Source organism: Perissodus microlepis, chromosome 9 (genome assembly GCF_051167445.1).
Source record: "Perissodus microlepis isolate ML-2025 ecotype Zambia chromosome 9, ASM5116744v1, whole genome shotgun sequence".
Classification (NCBI taxonomy): Eukaryota; Metazoa; Chordata; class Actinopteri; order Cichliformes; family Cichlidae; genus Perissodus; species Perissodus microlepis.
In genome coordinates, this window is record NC_140469.1 from 29,875,541 (window position 1) to 29,896,584 (window position 21,044).

General features: G+C 41.2%; 1 protein-coding gene and 1 pseudogene across 2 annotated transcripts in view; both read right to left on the reverse strand.

Annotated features, from left to right (window-relative positions):
* Positions 1–6,703, reverse strand: part of LOC146380774 (LIM zinc-binding domain-containing Nebulette-like) — a 54,022-nt gene extending 47,319 nt beyond the window's left edge. Inside the window, exons 1-2 of the mRNA XM_084940200.1 lie at positions 6,395–6,703; positions 384–478 (exon numbers count right to left, since the gene is read on the reverse strand). Of these exons, the coding sequence (XP_084796326.1) occupies positions 384–478; positions 6,395–6,463 (164 nt within the window). The 5' untranslated portion in view covers positions 6,464–6,703. The remainder of the gene's footprint in view (positions 1–383; positions 479–6,394) is intronic.
* A 2,529-nt stretch (positions 6,704–9,232) lies between these two features.
* Positions 9,233–15,012, reverse strand: LOC146380775 (uncharacterized; annotated as a pseudogene). Its single transcript, XR_014801347.1, has 2 exons — positions 14,869–15,012; positions 9,233–12,247 (listed from the first exon to the last, which is right to left on the reverse strand). The product of XR_014801347.1 is annotated as an uncharacterized LOC146380775 (transcript).
* Between the last annotated feature and the right edge of the window lie 6,032 nt (positions 15,013–21,044).

The following is a 21,044-nucleotide window of genomic DNA, read 5'->3' on the forward strand; positions in this document are numbered from 1 at the left end:
AACAGAAAAGTGAAATGCTCTGTGGGAGAAGCAACAGCAGTGGAGTGAAGTTGGGCTGGGCTCGCAACCAAAACCACTGAAACCAACCAAAAACTGAAACCACCGCTGCTATAAAAACCTGGAAGCATCACCACACAGATATGAGCCGCCTGCAGATAATAACACAGCAGCTACAGCCAGGCGATGCTGTTTATACTCGCACAACGTTCATGGACGTATAATCGTCACACTTGAGTCAAGGCAAGGTTAGATAAGCACTCTGCAAACCTGTCATTATGCAGTACAACATGCAAAACATTGGAGAGTATTTGAAGTTATTTATAATGTACAGAGAGAGAGAGACCTCAGTGCTACATGAACAGAGAGAGAGACTCGGGACTCACGCGTTGCAGTAGGGTTTCTTATCATAGCCTTTGTAGTTCTTCATGTTCAGCGTCATCTTGCAAACTTCGCAGTGGAAACATCCTTTGTGCCAGTTCTGAAAACACACAGATTCACACTCGAATCAATAGATTCAAATGCTTCCATAGTTCAGTGATACCCTCGTGGAACCATTAATGCCCAGTAAACATGCTACGCTGGTGAAAGATGACATCTACAGAGATGTATAGGAAATTGGTGAACTGGAAGTATATCAGTTACTTTATAAAGATATTGGCCTGTTTGACATTTTGTGTGTTTTCATCCCCTCAGAAGAAAAACTGAGGTTTGAACTGATCTGTGTTTGTGTAGAATTCGTTTGGAGTTTGTGTCTGAAATCTCTGCGACCTTTTCATGGAGACGTTTTCAAGCTTCATTCTGTGGTTTTCCTCATTGAACTTCCTGGTTAGTACAGTAATGGCTATGATGCATTAATGGTACAAACGATGGCTACAGCCATCACCCATTGTGTTATAAAGTCACATGAAACCTCAAACACCACATTTTGCCCGTCTTGGTATTTTGAAACTGGATGTGAAGACGCAGTTGTGGATCATGTTTCTTTCTGAAACTTAAAAATGACTAAATCAACTACATTTTTCATTCACTGTGACATGACACGAGCCACCGAACCTGTAAACTCACCTGTAAAGTTGTTACAGAGGTCAGGGCATTGATTTCAGAACCACAGTTTTCACCCTCCCTGTGGGCGTTAAGAATGCAGGTCTAAGGCACGTCCACATTGCCTTCCCTTTGTGTTAAATTAGAGCCCGATTGATGTTGAATTTATAGGACCAGTGCAGATATTTGTGCATTTAAGAATAAGATCTATCTATGTCTTTCAGACACACCAAACATAAAGAGATTTACATAACATTTGTTATGTGAGGTTATTTATGAGTCTTTCTGTCACAGCAAGTCATGGACGCTACTTTCCTGCCCAACTCTGTAAGGATCAGCTGGCTGTTGTGTTGGTAGCAGCCCACTCATGCATGTTTCCAGTTGGGATGTTGCACAAGCATATGCAGACAACCTCTGGTTCTCCCATCTCTTGCTTACTTTTCAATTTTAATGTATGACGTATTATAAATGTAGATACCAATATAATCGTCAGATAGCTAACATCAGCCCCACCAGTATTGCTCAGGCTCTACTAATATCTGTGGTTAGTTGCTTGTAGGAAGTTCTGCTCGTGTAATAAGACGTGGTTAAAGGCAGATGTTAAGCATGGGTAGGGATGCATTTGCCTATTTATTTGCTTATTTGGGTGTTTGGCTTATTGGTGTTGGGTGCCATCTCCAACAACGATGAGGCGGCCTACATGGATGAAGTGAAGAATCTGGCATCATGGTGCCAGGACAACCACCTCCAGCTGAACATCAGCAAGACCAAGGAGCTGGTGGTGGACTTCAGAAGGGGTCAGCACAGAGACTACAAGCCCATTATCATCAATGGAGCTCCAGTGGAGAGGGTGCAGTCCTTCAAATATCTTGGTGTCCACATCTCCTCAGACCTGACATGGGCTGCCCACATTCAGGTCCAGACCAAAAAGGCTAGGCAGCGCCTGTACCACCTATGACAACTGAGGAAGTTCAGGGTCTCTCCAAAGATCCTCAGGATTTTCTATACAGGCGCTGTGGAGAGCATCCTCACACAGAACATCACATCGTGGTTTGGGAACAGCTGTGTGAAGGACCAAAAAGCTCTCCAGAGAGTGATCCGTACAGCAGAACGCTGCTGCAGGATTGCTCTCCCCCCGCTTCAGGACACCTACACCAGGAGATGCCGGACTAGAGCAGCGCAGATACTGAAGGACCCGTCCCATCCTGGCAACAAACTGTTCCAACTTCTGCAATCTGGTAGAAGGTTCCGCATCATCCGGGCAAGGACAGAGAGACTCAAGAGGAGCTTCTATCCCCAAGCCATCCGGGCCCTAAACACACACACCTGCCCTCTCACATCATCTATAATTGACTGAGACAGGACTCTCTTCCAGACACTCTAAACCCAGGCACAATGTACATTCCAAATTCCTTTAATTTTAAATATGTTTATATTGTCTATCCTGTAAAATAGTCAGATGTCTATTCATATTAATGTACAGAATTCACCTGCTTGCTGCTACTACTGCACATTCACCCAATGTATATACTATTTATATATATATATATATATATATAATGTTCTTCCTCTACCCCCCCCCCCCCCCCATTTTTGCACATGTCGAGGAGCGTGTCAGGCTACATTTCACTGTGTTATACTTGTATAACTATGCATGTGACAAATAAAGAACCTTGAACCTTGAACCTTATTTAAATGTGGAAATGCATATCAGCTCAGCTTAAGTACCTGAAGTCCTTCTTGCTCACAGGTGAGCATCACACTTGAGTCACTTTGTTTCTAGATTCAGTCTGTTTTTGTAGCTCTTTACCAACTTTCTTTAAAAAAAAGTTGCTAATCAACAGGCTTGATCTCGGCTGCTAGCACTGCTCTCTGTTTGATCACACAGTGAGAGAGCAGCTAGTGACCACAGCTATATATAAAAGACAGATGCAGCTATGATAATGTCACCCAAACATTTGCAGTGTCCAGTTTTTAAAGTCTTAAGTTGAGCATTTTGGTCATCATCAGCTTAGCTTTTTGAAGCCAGTCAGTGACAGGACAGATCCACCCTAAAGCTCTCCACCCTTCTTTCTTCTGCTTTTGGATTCTGATGCTAAGTTTAATATACAAACTAAGAATATAATGTATTAAATAAAACTGAGTCCTCTGGGAAGTGTTTACTGTGGTCCTGCTGGTCTTTATCATAGACTTCTATAGCCACACTTCCGTGTTGCAGCCACAGTACTGACCCCATGCTGCTCAGAACAGGTATTTGTTTTTATTTCCTGTATGGTCATTTTGTCAAGTTTTGAAAAAAATCAAGCACCTCCAACCTGCTCGGTCTCTCACTTTTGGCTGTTTAATTACTGATGAAGAACCGGAGCCTTCAAATGGTATTCGGTGCCCCCCCCGTTCTCAGGCACTCAGGCGAGAGATGCCTCAGGTATGTGAGTGACTCCAGGTCACTGACTCTTGACCCCTGAAAGGTCGCTGGTTTTAGTTTGATGTTTGCATTCAGCTAATTTTGCCTTTGTTTCACCTGTGAAGGTCTCCCCACCCTACAAGTCACATCTAAGATCTCACACCTCGTCTGCACGGAGTCCTTTTGCATGTGCCAAAATCTGAGAGTCCCAGTGGTCCCAGTTCCTGCTTCTTATGCCACCTGTTATCACAAGACTATCAATGATTGATCACATGATAACAACCACCAGACTACAAACACTCTGACTGAGCAGCTCCACCTTATGTTGCTACAAAAATCAGAAAATTTTCTACATGACGTATGAAGCTGAAAGCAAACTGATATTTGTTCAGAAGAAAATGTGACAGATATGATTCTGTTTTACTCGTTTTAATATCCAGCACAGAGCGTCCTCCATCTGTCCCGCTCTGGGATTAGTCAAAGTCAAAGTCAAATTAGTTAGAAAGCGACTGCATTTTGTGTTCGAGATGTCAACATGGTCATATGACTTCCATATTAATCCTCTACTTAAGTGCAGTCAAAGAGCAACACGTGTTGAAATGCAAATCCTCAGTGAACCTGTAACAGGTCAAACTTTTATTTCCCACTGCACAGAGCACACACTCAGTTTCAGTAAAGGAAGAACTAGAAATGGACTAATACACAGTTAGGCTGATATTTGACTCGACGTCAAGCAATCAAATATTGTATCTGTTATCTTTTCCTACAATTTTTGTACTTGAAGAAGATTGGCTAAACAACAGCTGGAGCCATTTTCAAGAGGCTTTAAGGTTTTCTGCCTTTATGTTGCAGATTAGCATCCGCATGGACAATCACACTTTCAATTCACTTCCTGTTTTATTCTGAAAGTCAGTTGACTTCCCTCCTTAAATGGTTTTCTTTTTAAGTTCATCTGTTCCTTAGTTTCCTCCCCCTGGTGTGTATTTATGTTACAACGTCATCTCTGTTCTGTTCTGTTCTTTTGCTAACTGTCCGTGTAGATTTTTTTTACTCTTTCTGTACAAAGTATTTTGTTAAAATTCAGATTAAAGTTTTTTGTTTGTTTTTCCTGCTAAGACTGTGAGCTGGGACAGGCGTGATGCAACCATTTGCAGTATGTTCCCTGGGACACAATAGAAAAAAATGTGCAGTAAACAGAGAACTCGAAGAACCAGAGAAGCAAAGCTGCTACAGAGGTGCCTTAAACCTGCTTTCTTTGTAACAGCCAGTAGGGGGCGACTCCTTTGATTTGACTGTGAATGAGATTAAAGTACAGAAAAGACTTCCACACTGAGCTTAAATCTTAAATTTACCTTTTTTTTTTAATCTTGATTTTAGTCCTGTTAATTTGCTAATAACAAAACCCAGTTCTGTAAATTTAAATTGTTGGTCACACTTATTTAATTTTTTAAAATAAAGTAAGTAAATCAGTGTTTAACTCTGCCCTGATGTTGCCTCACACTTCATGACTGGTTCCCAGTCTCTTCCTTAGTGAGTAATACAGCTTATATATGTATATTTAACACTGGTACTGGATCAGGATTTGATATTAAAAACTGACCAAAGACGAGGTCTCAGAATCACACTGGATCTAGAAAAAGCTGCTAACTCTGAAATACTCTTCATGGCAAGAATAGGAACTGTGCGCTAAAACATTTCTGCTGTTATTTTTAATGCTGATCCTGCAGGAACTTTTAATTAAAACACAAATGATAAACAGAAATCCTGGATTTCTTTTTTTATTTCTTTAGTTTTATTTTCAGACTTTGTGTCAAAAATGTAAAATAAGTGACACCTGTGAAAACAGCAGGGACGTGCTTGAATAGCAAACGTCTTTATGTCCCTCGACCTTACACTCTTTTTCTCACATTCTCCTTAAACTTCTTTCTTTGCCTGCGTCCCTCTCTAAATGACTGCCTCCAACACTGCCTTTAGTTCTATTATAACCCAGACTTTCAGGTAGCATTTGGTCCAGCCTGCTCTCTCTTTCTGAACCACACTCTCCTCATTGCTGAGCTCTTATAATAAAGTTGGATCCAGATATGTTCTTCTTACTTCTACAATCAAAAACTGTTTATCTGCTGCTGATTCCTAAAACAAGAGTCTTTTGTGATGAAAGACGAGGAGCTAATATTATGTGCGCTGCTGCCTACATGCTGTTGTGTCATCTGATCCCTCACAGGACTGACAGTGAATGCATGAGGCTGCTGAACATATTTTAATAATTTATCACCATTATGCAAGCGACTATTACAGAGGTGTTACCAGCAAATGCACAAATTAACAATGTGGTTTTACGTCGGAATTTAAGAGCAAAGATGGTCCAAAACATTCCTGTTACAGCCGTTATTCATCATATCATTGAGCCATTCCAGCACTTATTTAAAAGGAAGTCTGCGCTATGTTAACAGCTGGTTGTTACAATATTTCTGGATCTGTAATTGTGACACTTTAACAATTTTATTTACAAAAATATAGAGAAAAACAACTGAAGTGAGCTGACCGATGACATTAAAAAACTGTAAACTGTGTTTATAGCAAGCTGGGTTTAATCTAAATTAACAGAAATATATTTGTTTGTTTTGTTTTAGATAAATTTAAATAACAGAGGAAATAAATTTGGTAAATTAAACGGAACACCCACACATTTGGTCTCTACAACGGTGTATCACAGCTTTTGTCACTAGACCATCTTAAATAACCCACACTAGCGTTGCACTCATTATAAGGTAGTTATATATAATGATCCAGTGTTTTTGGAAGCATGAAGCTTAAAAAGGGTTTGAAAGGTGAGTTTTCCTCACTTCACCATTCACGTGACGCACCTCCAGTTTACACGCATTTCTGTGTGTTAAACTGTTTTCATCATTTTGTTTAACGTCTGATTTGTCCCTAAAGAAAAGTTCCCACCTTGTCCAGGCAGCTGACTTTCTCCGTCGGGTACACGATCTTGCCACAGCGGGCACACGGGGGGTTCATCTCCAGACCTCCGCTGCGCTCTCCTCCAAAGCTTAAATTCCGCTTGTTTACGCCGGGATGAAATGTTGTAAAACGAAGATCCGAAGCTCCAAAAAGGCCAAAGTTCTGTCTGCGAGGCTGTAAACTCAGTGAAGAAGCTGAACGACAGAGAGCGGCTCTGCTCTTCCTCTCACAGGCGCACCGTCCGGTGTGAAGGCTGGATGCTGAGCTGGGACCGAGATCACTCAATCTGAGAGCGCAAGCCAGCGGCAGTCACAGCGCACACAGGAAGCGGGTTTACGATCCTTTCAAAGTCAAAGACACCGTTATAAAAGTGAAGCCAGGGCGGAAGTGCCTAAATTTATATTCAGTTTTTTTATATATTGTACTAAATTGCAAAAACCAGTCGGCTCGAGGCGCTTTATACTGTAAGATGTAGATTTTATTAATTTGAGAAACTGTTTTCTTCCAGCACATGAATATTAATTTAAACACAACAAACATCAGCACAATGCACAGTATGATGTAAGGTAAGACTGAAATATGTTTAATAAGTCAACAAAGTAGAAGCAGAGCCAAAAATGTCTTCGTAAATGCAGTAAAATAATAAATAAATCAAGCAAAATAAAGATGACATGACACTGAGCGGTTCACTACAACAGTGCCATCCATCCATCCGTCCATCTTCTTCCGATTATCCGGGGCCGGGGCTGCTGCCCCCGCGGACGGCTGAACTTCTCACCCCATCTCTAAGGGAGAGGCCAGCCACCCTTCAGAGAAAGCCCATTTCCGGTGTTTGTATCCGCGATGTCGTTCTTTCGGTCACTACCCACAGCTCGTGGCCATAGGTGTGGGTAGGGACGTAGATCAACCGGTAAATTGAGAGTTTCGCTTTTACACTCAGATCTCTTTTCACCACCACGGACCAGTGCAGCGTCTGCATCACTGTGGCCGCTGCACCAATCCGTCTGTCGATCTCCCGCTCCCTTCTCCCGTCACTCGTGAACAAGACCCTGAGATACTTAAACTCCTCCACTTGGGGCAGGAACTCGTCCCCGACCCGGAGCGGGCAATCCACCCTTTTCCTGCTGAGGACCATGGCCTCAGATTTGGAGGTGCTGATTCTCATTCCCACCGCTTCGAACTCGGCTGCGAACCGTTCCAAGGCGAGCTGGAGGCCATCACCCAATGAAGCCAACAGAACCACATTATCTGCAAAAGCAGAGATGAGATCCTGAGACCACCCAAGTGAAAGCCTTCCGCCACTTGGCTATGCCTAGAAATTCTGTCCATAAAAACTATGACCAGAATCGGTGACAAAGGGCAGCCCTGGCGGAGTCCATCACCTACCGGGAACAATTCTGACTTACTGCCGGCTATGCGGACCAAACTCTTGCAAAGGTTGTATATGTGGATTGAATGGCCCTTAGCAATGGGCTAGACACCCCATACTCCAGCAGCACCTCCCACAGGACACGGTCATATGCCTTCTCCAAGTCCACACAACACAGGGGGAACAATGCGGCTTTCGTCCTGGTCGTGGAACACTGGACCAGCTCTTTATCCTCTTGAGAATTAAGACAACCAGACTGGTTGGGAAAAACTCCCATTGTTCTCCTGTATCCGAGGTTCGACTAAGGGACGGACTCTCCTTTCCAGCACCCTGGCATAGACTTTCCCAGGGAGGCTGAGGAGTCTGATTTCCCCTATAGTTGGAACACACCCTCTAACTACCTTCTTAAAAATGAGGACCACCACCCCGGTCTGCCAGTACAACAATCTGATGATTATTAAAGCGAATGTTGAGTGTTGTGAGCGCAAGTTGAATAAACCGTGTGATACATCAAACTGCGTGTTTTGAAAGACGTCCTGTAGGCTGTCTGTCCTTGTGGAGATGAAGCTGAATCAGTCTGTTGCACTCTCAGACATCCTGGATTTAACTTATTCAGATTTATGTAATATAAGCTATTCTATAGTGTGCTAACCAGTCAAACGATATACTGAGAGAGAGTGCTTTCACTTTAGGTCACTGTCCAAGTTTCATGTTAAATATTGCTTACCTTATCATGTCTCAATAAAATGAGCTAAAACGATACAAACTGCTCACCTGGAAAATATCAGAAGCTTATTTTTAAACCTTTCCTTCTGCATTTGATGCCAGCCTGTAAATACTGAGATCAAATGTTAGTTTGGTTTACACACATTACAGCATTAATGTGGACACCAGAGTGCAGCTGTAGAATAATTTAGTATTATATAACTATCTTAGGGTGAAATTTAGCTGTCCTGCGTGACAGGTAAATGCAAAGATGTCAGCACAGATTCTGTGATTGTCCTGCTTTTGGTTTCCTTTGTGCAGGATATCAAACCGTGGCTTCATCAGGTTTCACCTGCAGTGAGTTTAAGAGCACTCTTATTGAGCAAATGCCTCCCCCTGCTGGCTGATGAAGGTACAAACAGTTTAAGGGAAATGATCTTGTAAGACACTTTCAAGTAAATTAATTTGATACGTTATTAAAGCAAAACATTGCTTCACTTTACTTTAAGGAAGTTAAATAACCATGGGGACAAGTTATTATAGTTAATAAAGAAAACTAGAAACTGAAAATCTAAAAATAAAAGTGAGAATAAATAATGCTGAAAAACACCCTAAAGAGCAGACTAAAATCTAACTCACAATATTGCATAGTTTCAAAACAAAGCAGGAATTTAAAGGTAAATGTGTTTAACTGTTTGGTTTCTGTCAGATTTGTTGAAACAGATTCAAACACAGATTAAAAGACACTTTAATGTTTGTTTCCCTTTATTTAAACTCAGACTAGGATGTTGAAATCACTGTCATCATTCAGCTGACTTTACAAAAAGTGCATTTGTGGATTTTTAAATCAGAAACATACAGAGAAATTTGTGCTTCCTGCCATAAATAACATGTGAGATCTGCAGTAAAAAACTATTTCTAAACATTTTTAATTTTATAGAACTTCTTTGAAACAAATCAAAATTGATTTTAATGCAACTTTTTTTAAAGTATTATATTCACCTGTCAGATTTGGTTCACACAGTCACAACAACTGAACAGAAGAACTCTAACGTCTGTGACAAAGTGCAAAAGTGCAGAATAAAAATAAATGCAGCTGCAATATTTGATGAAAAGTTTAAATTATATGGTTTCAGAATAACATAAAAAATGTCTTTCTTCACTCACTTCAGTTGTCAAAGAAAGATAAAAATGACTTTGGCGTCATTAAAGAAACACATTATGATCCATAAAATATCCATTCAGTTTAACCTGAGGTGCTGACAGAGGATGTGATCATTCTCATGGAGAAAGTGAACTCACTCCTCACAGTGTCGATAACAAAACGTGCTTTTTCCCCTCTGTTTTTCATCGCATCTGCTGCCTCCCTCTCTGCATCAGTTATCACCGTTTTCCCCAGCAGTTTGTCGATCAGGCTGCTGAGAACAGGTCCTGGTATCCCTTCAATGAAGCAGCTTCGTGTGTTTAAAAGCCTCTGAGAAGGAGGACGATTCAAAGTTCCCACTGTAGGGGAGAAAAGACATCTCTTTCCCAAACACAGGTGGAGCTGCTCTTATCTTTCAGACTGAGGTCAACATCTGTGAGGATTCTTCTTAAAATCACCTGGAATGTCGTAAAGTAACTGTCCTGGTACTCATCATCAAAATCAGCTTCTTTTGGTTGAACTTTAATCAGGTCATCCTCAGGAACAGTGGACAGAGTGTAAACCTGCTTTGGATGCAGTTTGCAGTGAGGAGAAGTGTCTACATACCTCTCATCTCCATTTAGTTTCCTACTGGTGTGCTGTAAATCACGGATCACGATGTTCCTTGGAAGCAACAACACACTGAGGAAAGATCTGAGATCAGGATCAACTGGGGGTTTGTAGAAGAGCAGAACCAAAGCTTGGACTGGGTCAGGAGGAGAGTCTTCATCCTGAGGTGAGGGTTAATAAACTCGATGCCCTCGTCATTCACATGAGCGACCTGCAAGAACTGACCTCCACCTGTGGAGATGAGCTCACAGTGTGGGAGATGAAGCTGACACACAGACTGCTGCTGACATGTGATGTCAAACAGGGGTCCTGCAGGCTTCTTGTGGTGTTGGGCCAGCAGCCTCCTGTTCCAAGGGACAGTCCTGTAAACCACGTCTCCTTCTGCCTTCATTAAAAACACCAGGCCGGTCACACTGCACTGGTACAGGCCTGGACATGAGCACTGGAACAGGCAGGTTTCATCATTAAAAATCATCATTAATAACAGGTGTAAAGACCTTTAACAGCATATCAGGTGAGCTGTTTACTTGTGTGAAGTTGTTTGCACAGGGTATTTTGCTCAGTAAGACCATCCTGTGAGAACAAGGCAAGAGGCAGGATGTCCTCCAGGGCCCACTGAAATTACTGGAGAAGTGAAAGAGGATAAGCTGAGAGTGGAGCAGATTTTCATTAAAGTTTATTTAATCATCATCCAACACAGTTTCAGACTCCATATTAATGCGTTTCATGATTTCTTCATAGTCAGAACTGCTACCTGCTGCTGATTCGTCAACAAAAGTGTCATTAAGACCATCTCGTGTTGCCTGAAGAGGCTGACTGATATCTAGTCTTGATCCAAGGGCATCTTGTGTTGCCTGAAGGGCTTGTTCTGTTGCCCGAAGGGCATCTTGCGCTGCCTGAAGGGCATGTTGTGTTGCCCGAAGGGCACCTTTTTTTGCCTGAAGGGCATCTTGTGTTGCCCGAAGAGAATCTTGTTTCGCCTGAAGGGCATCTTGTGTTGCCCGAAGGGCTTCTTGTTTTGCCTGAAGGACCTGAGAGGCATGTTGTTTTGCCTCGAGGGCCCGAAGTGCATCTTGCTTTGCATGAATGGCATTTTGTTTTGCATAAAGGGCATCTTGTTTTGCCTGAAGGGCATCTTGTTTTACCTGAAGGGCCCGAAGGGCGTCTTGTTTTGCCCGAAGGTCATCTTGTGTTACCTGAAGGAGCCGAAGGTTATCTTGTGTTGCCTGAAGGACCCGAAGGTCATCTCGTTTTGCCCGAAAGGTATCTTGTGTTGCCCGAAGGGCATCTTGTGTTGCCCGAAGTGCATCTTGTGTTGCCCGAAGGGCGTCTTGTTTTACCCGAAGGGCGTCTTGTTTTACCCGAAGGCCATCTTGTGTTGGTCGAAGGGCCTGAAGGCCATCTTGTGTTGGTCGAAGGGCCCAAACGGCATCTTGTGTTGGCTGAGGGGGCTGAACAGCATCTTGTGTTGGTCGAATGAACCGAACAGCATCTTGTGTTGGCCGAAAGAACTGTACGGCATCTTGTGTTGGCCGAAAGAACTGTACGGCATCTTGTGTTGGCCGAAAGAACTGTACGGCATCTTGTGTTGGTCGAAGGGCATCTTGTGCTGCCTGAACTGAAGTTCGTTCAGCTCTTGCTGTTCTATTCCGTGTTGGACTGTACATCTTGTTCTAGTGGCTGTTATGCACCCAGGTATGAACATCCAATGATACACAAGAGTTGAAAAACAAGCTTACTGAGAATTTAGGGATGAACTTCTAAAACACTGGTTTAGAGGCTGAGACACGGGTTTATTCTGGATCATTAGGTTACGATCTAACTTCTGCGTCTTCTTTTTCTCCTGTGCTTTCACTTCCACTCGAAGTTTCACTTCTTGATTTTTTTTGTTAAGCGGTATATCCAAATTCCTCCATCAAGGGAAATTGAGCTTGCCTTTGTTTTCAATGACCACTGAAAATGTTATGAACTATTCAAAACATTTTACAGCAACTTTGGCTGTTGGAGTTTTCCCCTGGTGGAAAACACAGAATAAAATTCATTAACTAATTAAAACTCTTATAAACACAGTGCCTCACAGTGTTTATTTTAATGCGACAATGGTAAATGATTTATTAACTGTGTAACCTTAAAAAAAAAAAAAAAACTTTCAATCAACAGTATAGACCAGGGGTGTCGAACTCCAGGCCTCGAGGGCCGGTGTCCTGCAGGTTTTAGATAATACCAGTCAGCACACTTGAATCAAATGATTAGGTCATTACCAGGCCTCTGGAGAACTTCAAGACATGTCGAGGAGGTAATTTAGCCATTTAAATCAGCTGTGCAAGGACATATCCAAAAACTTGCAGGACACTGGACCTCGAGGCCTGGAGTTCGACACCTGTGGTTTAGACAATATAAATATGACACAGCCCATAGAAAATACTACAAATACTCGACAGTTACAGGTGAAAATGTAAATGGCATGTGCCATCTTAATACTGTTTAAACTCTGCAAGCCATGTATGCATTTTTCAAAGAAAAATATGCAGCTTTAGCTGGTTCTTGCATTTCCATGGCACAAGTCAGATGTCCGTTTTTAATGCAGATTTTCTCTGGGGATGACCCGTTTATGTGAATGAGGAACAGTTTTACTTTGATTTGCTTTTTGTATTTGTATATTAGTTTCAGGCTTTTTTATTTAGCATAAAATATATATTGTTGAATAAAGTAACATCATGTCATTTGTAGGTGCATGTTTTGTCTAACAAATATGTCCCATAGCCAATGAAATGCATTTTATTTCTTATAATACCTGCTGTGCTCCAGTGCAATTCCTTTCCAGCCCCCTGTTTGGAAAATCCCAGACCGCAGTAAAACTCGCTCCATCCATCACTTATCCCAGCTGAAGTCATTTGAAGGCAATAATAATACAAATTGATTAAACAGAATGTGTGTTTAACACACTTTGATAAGTTATTAGAACTCCTTGTATTTTTACTCAGTTGTATTAAGCATTTGTATTCTATTTTTACCCTATCGTATATTTTATTCTATTTATTCTACTGTATATAGTATTTTATTTTATTCTATTCTGTACAGTTGTGTACAGTATTTTATTCTTATTGTATTCTAATTTTTGCTATATAACTTTTGCACTGTTCACTTCCTGCTGTGACGAAACAAATTTCCCACGTGTGGGACTAATAAAGGTTATCTTATCTTATCTTATATTTATGTTATTCATGCAAGGCAAGTTTATTTGTATAGCACAATTCAACAACAAGGTGATTCAAAGTGCTTTACAGAGACATTAAAAAACAAAAACAATAAAAAAAAGCACGATTTAAAATTGATTTAAAAAAAAAAAAAAAAAAAAAAAAAAAAAAAACTGTTTCAGCTGATCTGAGGCTTTCTGGGAGTTTGTTCCAGATATATGGAGCATAAAAGCTGAATGCAGCTTCTCCGTGTCTGGTTCTGACTCTGGGAACTGATAAAAGACCGGATCCAGATGACCTGAGGGACCTGGAAGGTTCATACTGGGTCAGGAGGTCACTGGTGTATTTTGGTCCTAAACCATTCAGAGCTTTATAGACCAGCATCAGGACTTTAAAGTATATCCTCTGACGGACAGGCAGCCAGTGTAAAGACCTCAGAGCTGGACTGATGTGGTCCACTTTTTTGGTCTTAGTGAGGACTCGAGCAGCAGAGCTCTGAATGAGCTGTAGTTGTCTGACTGATTTTTTTAGGTAGACCTGTAAAGATGCTGTTACAGTAATCAAGCCTACTAAAGATGAATGCATGGACTAGTTTTTCCAGGTCCTGTTGAGACATCAGATCTTATATCCTTGAAATATTCTTGAGGTGATAGTAAGCTGATTTTGTTATTGTCTTAATGTGTTTTTCTAAGTTTAGGTCTGCGTCTATCACTACACCCAAATTTCTCTCCTGGTTTGTGGTTTTTAGATGTATAGATTGAAGTTCTCTGGTGACCTGTGATCGTTTTTCTTTGGCTCCAAAGACTATTACTTCAGTTTTGTTTTTGTTTAGCTGGAGAAATTGTGGCACAACCAGTCATTAATTTCCTCAATGCATTTACCAAGAACCTGTACAGGGCATGCAAAGCAACAACTGAACAAGAAGCAGAAACTAAAGACTACTGCGCATGAAACATGCTGTAAATAAAAGAATCAGACGATTTTAAACCGAAACTGAATGACTTACGAGGACATTATACTACTACTGTTCTATCGAAATTTTAAACGAATATCCTCATATGTGGCTCTCATTTTTCTTAGAAACAAAAAAATAGGTAAAAAAAAAAAAAAAATCTGCTAATTCTTTGTTTTTACATTTATCGGGTCCCAATATGGCCGAATATCAAAGAGAAATGAAAAATGCATGCCATGGAAGTGTTCGGGTCTTAGGAGGTTAACGTTACTTCATAGTACACATTTGCTTTACATTTCGTCGCTTTCTGTCTGTCACGCCAGATCTGCTCATATTAATCAAGGCCTATGTTTCAAATAATCAGGTCTACAGGTAATCCGTGTAAACAAACCCCATCGAGACCCTTCCTTCAAAACTTTGATACATTTTAAAAGTGTAACGTTTATAGATAAATGTGCTAGAGATGCTGCTCTCGTGTTTCCTTACCTGCTGCTGGAGCTCCCATGTTAAATCCAATCTCGCATTTCCTCCTTCGACTCAAATAATTAAATAAATAAATTAAAAAGTGCGAGTTACTCTGTCGATGTTACTCAGGTAAAGACGTACACGTTTCTAATCTTTTCCAGTTATTCAAAAACTCCGCTAATGAATAGTCCCGCCCACCTTTTTTTCAGGTGCTTCTTCTTTTTCTTCTTCTTTTTGATATGCAAACAGCAAAATAGTGCTTTACTGCCACCAACTGGTTGGAGTCTTGACCGAAATGTAAAAATCAATTAATCAAATCCTCCGAAACAAATGCGTCTGCCTTAACGTTTGCTGGATCTCTATCAGGATGTCAGGTCTGCAGTCTGAGTGACTGTCTTGTAAACTGGCCAATGATGAACTCGAGTTTGAGCATAACACAGATCTCAGCGGGTTTGCATCTTCAATCCACTGGACAGCTAGCAGTGTTGAAACCATTTCTCCTGTTTACACTGAATCATCACTGATCCTTTTCCTTACTTTGATATTAAACTCATATGCCCTCACTGTATGTGAGTTTATTTTATTCCAGGTTTGATTCTTTCTTCTTCTTTTTTTAAGTAGACCAAACACTTTATTTAAACATGATTTATTTCCTAATTTAGAAAGGATGTGTTGATATTTTTCTTTGTTGTTTTTTCCAGGTTGTTTATTAAACAAAGAATAAAGTAGATTGTTGAATAAAGTAGCACCATGAGACATCTTTCGTATTAACGTTTGCTGCCACGTGACTTAGAGCAGGGGTGTCGAACTCCAGGCCTCGAGGGCCGGTGTCCTGCAGGTTTTAGATCTCACCCTGGGTCGACAGGTAATCGACACCTGTGCCTTACATTACAAAAAACGAGTCACAGCTTCTGCACAAAATGATTCCTGTGAATGTCGCCTATTTCAGCCAGAGAAATTGTGAGATGATTATGATAAAATACAGATTAAATATCTACAAAGAACATAAAATATATAGAAGTAAAATGTTACATTGTTGCAATTAAGCCAATTAAGTATAGAGCCATAGAAAACAAGCAAACACATTTAAATTCAAATGATTTTTTTCAGGTTCAGTGCGCTTTCAGTCCTACTGCTTATTTTTAAGGTGATGGTTGCACATTAGAGCTCAGAAATCTTAAACTGGATCAAGTAAAGCTTTTACAACCATTGATGTAATCTGGCAGATCAAATGCATCAGTCAATTATACGTTTTTGTGACTGATGTTTAGGCTAGAGTTTGGTTTATTGGACTTGCTGTTCTTAATATGATTCTATTTCTTTCTGCTGTTGAACAAAATCTTGCTGAAGCCATACTTTTTTTCTGTTGTAAAAGAACCCACACATCACTTTAATCACACTCTAGATCTAGCTGTGGGATATGGCATATCTTTTACGTGACATTTGTCATTAAAAATGGTATCTGGAAACCAGTAATAGCTAGCAGTACACCAGCCTGATTCAAAAGGTGATGGTGATTTAACAACCAGTTTTAGCAAACCAGAAAAGTCATCTATCCATATGTAGTCTCTGTCTCTTTTCCACAACATGTCTTTTATCCTGTCTTCCTTCTCTCACCCCAACCGGTTGCGGCAGATAGCCGCCCCTCCCTGGCATTGGTAACTAAGACACACGCAGTTGTGACACGTGACTGTTTCTCCTTTATCATTTTCAATAACTGGATTCATTTCTGCTTGCCCAACTTCTTCTAGCTTTTCTTCATTGCTGCATTCAGGAGAACTAGTAACAGGTAGGCTGGTGGACTGTCCGCATGAAGACAGTTTGGGAACAAACATTTTGGTTTGTTCTATCTGATGTTGAGAAATGCTAAGGTCGAGCGGTACAGAGGAGCCGGAACTATAATTAAATCTCATCCATTGTGATGGTACCGCATGGAGAATATGGCACATTTGGAGAAAGAAGTACAGAATTCTGACAGGAATTAATGGCAAATCAATTCTTTGATAGTCTTGACATTTTGAATAGTACACTTGTATTTGAAATTGTAGGTAAGACTTTTGGGTCATTGTGGTCATGTTTACTTCTTTTTTTAAGGTTTAAAAACATCAACATCCTCATGTTTTGTGTAAGCTGAAATGATGGCAGAACTGTGCACTGGTGAAGCTGAAGGATCGATTCTGGAGGAGTCTGAATCAGGATGATAAGAACATTGAGGAACTTCAGTAAGTGGAAACATAGGCTGTGGTTCTAACTCCAGGTTAGTTTTTGCTAACCTCATTTGACATTGAGAAATGATAAGGCCCATGGATCTTGAAGGTTTATATTTTCTCCTTTTTTTTGCCATTTTGTCGGTTTTGTAAGATAGTGGTGAAAACCACTACTGAGTTCAGGAACTTGTTGGTCCACAACTGAGGGTTGATTTGAGCATGTAGGCAAGAGCTCTGAGTCATTGTCGTCATGGCGTCTTTTTCTTAAAGCGTCAAACACATCAACATCTTCTTGTTGTGCGTGTTTTGAAGTCAAACTTGAATGGAGTAATAGTGAAGCAGGTCGTTTCTCCAGGCTGATTGTGGAGGAGTCAGAATCATCCACTTATTTAGACAAATGGCCACATCGATGCTGACAATCATAAAGTAAGTTTTGTGGTCTGACTCCTCCTTGATCACTTTGCTTTGATTTCTGACCTTGAAAAACATCAGAACTAAGAGTGTCGGCATAATTAAATGCTGATGTAAGTTTAACATTAGATCCCAAATCTACTGATTTCAGGTCTGGGAAGTGAACCGTCTGGTGACCATGGCTGATGCAAAACAATGCTTTCATGGATGATGAGGGAGACACCTGTAAGGTAGAGAGACTGTGAGATAATACAGATGTGCTGCACGGCTCCATGTTTGTACTGTCTGGTTTTGCTAAGATAGATTGTTGAGAAGTTTCATGACAAGAAAAAGAAACAAAAGCTGGATGCTCTTTTATAGGTGATAACATCTGTGAAAATCCAAGTCTAGCATCCCATGATTGAATAGTGTAATTTGTGTCTTCTTCTTTTTCTGGGTCTCCTTCTTGACTTTTTGGTTCAGATGATCCTATCTGTCTTTAACCAGCTGTTTCTCATCTTCAGGTGAGTCTGCTGTTTCTTTTATTGTTGAGCGTGGGATGAGAGAGAGCAGTGAGCACGGGGAGTGTAGAGACACAGGAGCAGAGAGCACTAATGCAATGAAGAGTCCTGCGTTTTGGGTCCTCCTTTCCAACATATCCCCACGGTCTGCCACGCGGAGTATGGTAGCAAATTGAAAGTGTTTGTTCAGTTTTCGATAATATATTCTTTTATTTATTTTGACCTATTCCATTTCCTGTTTGCCTGCTTGATATTTTAGTCATCATACCTCTTGGTTGTGCCGCTTATATTTAGGGATCTTCACTCGACTCTCTCAGCTCTCCCTCACTCCCTCCCTTCATAAAACGTATCCTGCTTTGCTTTTCCTTGTTTTCTCAAATCCCATATTTGCAGCAGCGGATCTTCAGATTAAACATGTAAGGCGTTTGTAAAAAGAGGTCTGTGTATGTAGACAAACCCTATTTAGACATGTATGTAATGTAAAAGTGTACATTTCAAACTCTGCTGCTGAGGCTGTCATTGCAAATTCTGTTCTGTTTTTCCTCTTTCGTGATCTCATAGCTCAGCTGGGAGACTTCAGCTCTACATATAAAAATATGAAGATCAAACTGTCCCTTTGTCATTGTTACAACTGAAGTAAAAACATGTACTCTACAGCTCGGAAACCTGGTTAGTAACCTCGTCCCGTTTATTAAAACTCCAGTGATGAACAGAACCAACCAATGTAGTGGGTGCGTGGGGTGAGGTCAGCGCTCTTCTGTGGGAAGTTCCAGAGGCGGTTATCTCACTCTGGTGTGAGTGGGTATATTGTTGGCTAAGAGACTTTTGCCATTTTGTTTGGATAATTTATTATTGTAGGTTCCCATTTTTAATGCGTGTTGTTGGACTTTTTAGTGTGACCACAAGTTTTAATGGAGGAGTCAATCAACCAGGGAAATCGATCAATATTGTAGCTATATTGGGTGTTTGTTTTAGATCTGTAATTTTGAATGATTTAATAAAACTGATTGTTATGGCCGAGAGGGCCAGGCTGTGGACTCAAATGCAGACACAGAGGGAGGCAAAACGGGCGTGAACACAGTGCTTTATTTACAGTGCCTAGTTAACTTACAAAGCAGGAAACTATGAATGCTATGAATGGAAAATGCTATGAACTGAGAACTATGAGGCCAAACTATGAACATAAAACTGAGTGCTATGACTAGGTGCTAGATTTCATGGATGGATCCTGGGAATGGAAAAAGGGGCAGCGGCTTGGATGGAGGTACGCAGTCACAATAATGAGAGGAGACAAGTAGTCAGTGGCAGTCTAGTGAATCACAGCTGAAGGATTAGACTATGGTGGTTAGGGCTTACGTGTTGCAGGTTAAAGTGTCATGCAAGGAGGGGGTGTCCAAGGGGTTCCGGGTGAGGAGTGTCCAGAGAGGATCCAGAATATACTTGGAGTGAGGGACTTGGCAGGGAGGCAGGCAGGTGTAGTCCAATGATGGAAAGGAAGCAACCAGATGACAGAACCAGCGTCTAGGCGGAGATGTGAGTAGTTTAGCTCGGGAAGTGCGACTGCCAGGTGGGTCCTATGACAAAGAAAACACGGTGAGGAGAAAAGCAGTAGTTAAGGGCTCTTACAAGAGCTTGGTGGCCTAGCACTAACATGAGTTAGCAGAAGATCTGGCAGAGGTCTGTTGTGAATGCTGGTCTTATATGCTGGTGACTTGATTGGAACCAGGTGTGGAAGCTGATTGGAGTCTCTGCCTGAAGGTGGAGCCCAGCGGAGTGGAAAAACCCTGTACTCACCCGGACCATGACACTGATATTTGTATTGGGTAACATTTTAATCTTGTTTGTGTTGTTGTGCTGCCTCTGTTGTCCTTTTGTTTGTTCTTTTGTTTGATTTGTAATTTTGTTTTAGTTAGTCCGTCCAACTGTAAAGGCTGTTGTGAATGATTGAGGGTCAGTCTTGTACGGGTGGAGTGACCCCTCTCTCTCTCTTTTTCTGTTTATTTGTTTGTGCCACGTCCCTTTATAAACCCAGGTTGCAGGTCATGCATGGCACTGATACCCAGCTGTGCTGAGACTCGAATTGTTTGCATTGCGTGCCCACAGGTAAATTGATTGCAGTGTCTCTAACGTGACAGTTTGCAGTGTCGTGTTATTTGCTTCCACCCAGTGGTGGTCCTAGCCTGTTTGGTGCCTTGGGCAAACACCCCACGAACACGGTTACTGTTACTGTCTACTGTTTACTATCATCGCCAAGTGGCTAACAAATGTAAACAGAAGTTTTCACTATCCCTTCTAATTAATGTTATCTTGTTGTATCTCTGTTGTAGTCAGTGCTATCATCTATGCTGTTGCATGCTGAGGCAGCAGATTGAGGGTCACAGATGCCAACAGACTAAATTAACTGATCCAAAAGCCCAGTACAGGGGCGGAACTAGAAGGGTGGCATGGGGTGGCAAGTGCCACCCTGAAATGATCCCTTGCCACCCCAAGTGCCACCCCAGTTTTGCATATAACAGTGTTGTTTATTAAAATAAGATAGCATGAACACTTTGAGCGTAGTTACAGTCAACAGTGAATATAAATGCTAAAACTGAATATATTGCATAGTGTTACCCCCCTGCACCATTAACAAATGGTTCAGCCCACAGCAGGACCGGCTTTTTTCTTCTTTTCAGTAGCAAGTGATGCTTATGATTGTGCCAGAGCACATTTTGAATAACACCATGGGAATTTCAGATTTCACACAGGTGGTTGTTACACTCTGGAAATGGAAGCAAGGTGAGTGTTATTAACCCTCTGTGGTCCACGGACACGCTGCACCTCCAAATCACATGACTGATGTAAGCTGACATAGCAACAAGCTGCAGCCACGCTGAGTCTCTATTTCAGCCCACATTGAAAGTTCGGACTTCAAAGTTTTAAAATTTTAATTACAGGCCAGTAAATCCAGAGTTATGATAATATATGTCAGCCACGTTTTTTTTGTGTGTGTGAGTTTTAAGCGTTTTCTAAGGACAGCGCAAAAACAGTAAAGAAAGGGGGGAAAAAAGCCGCCGCTTTCCTATCGGGGGAAAAATGC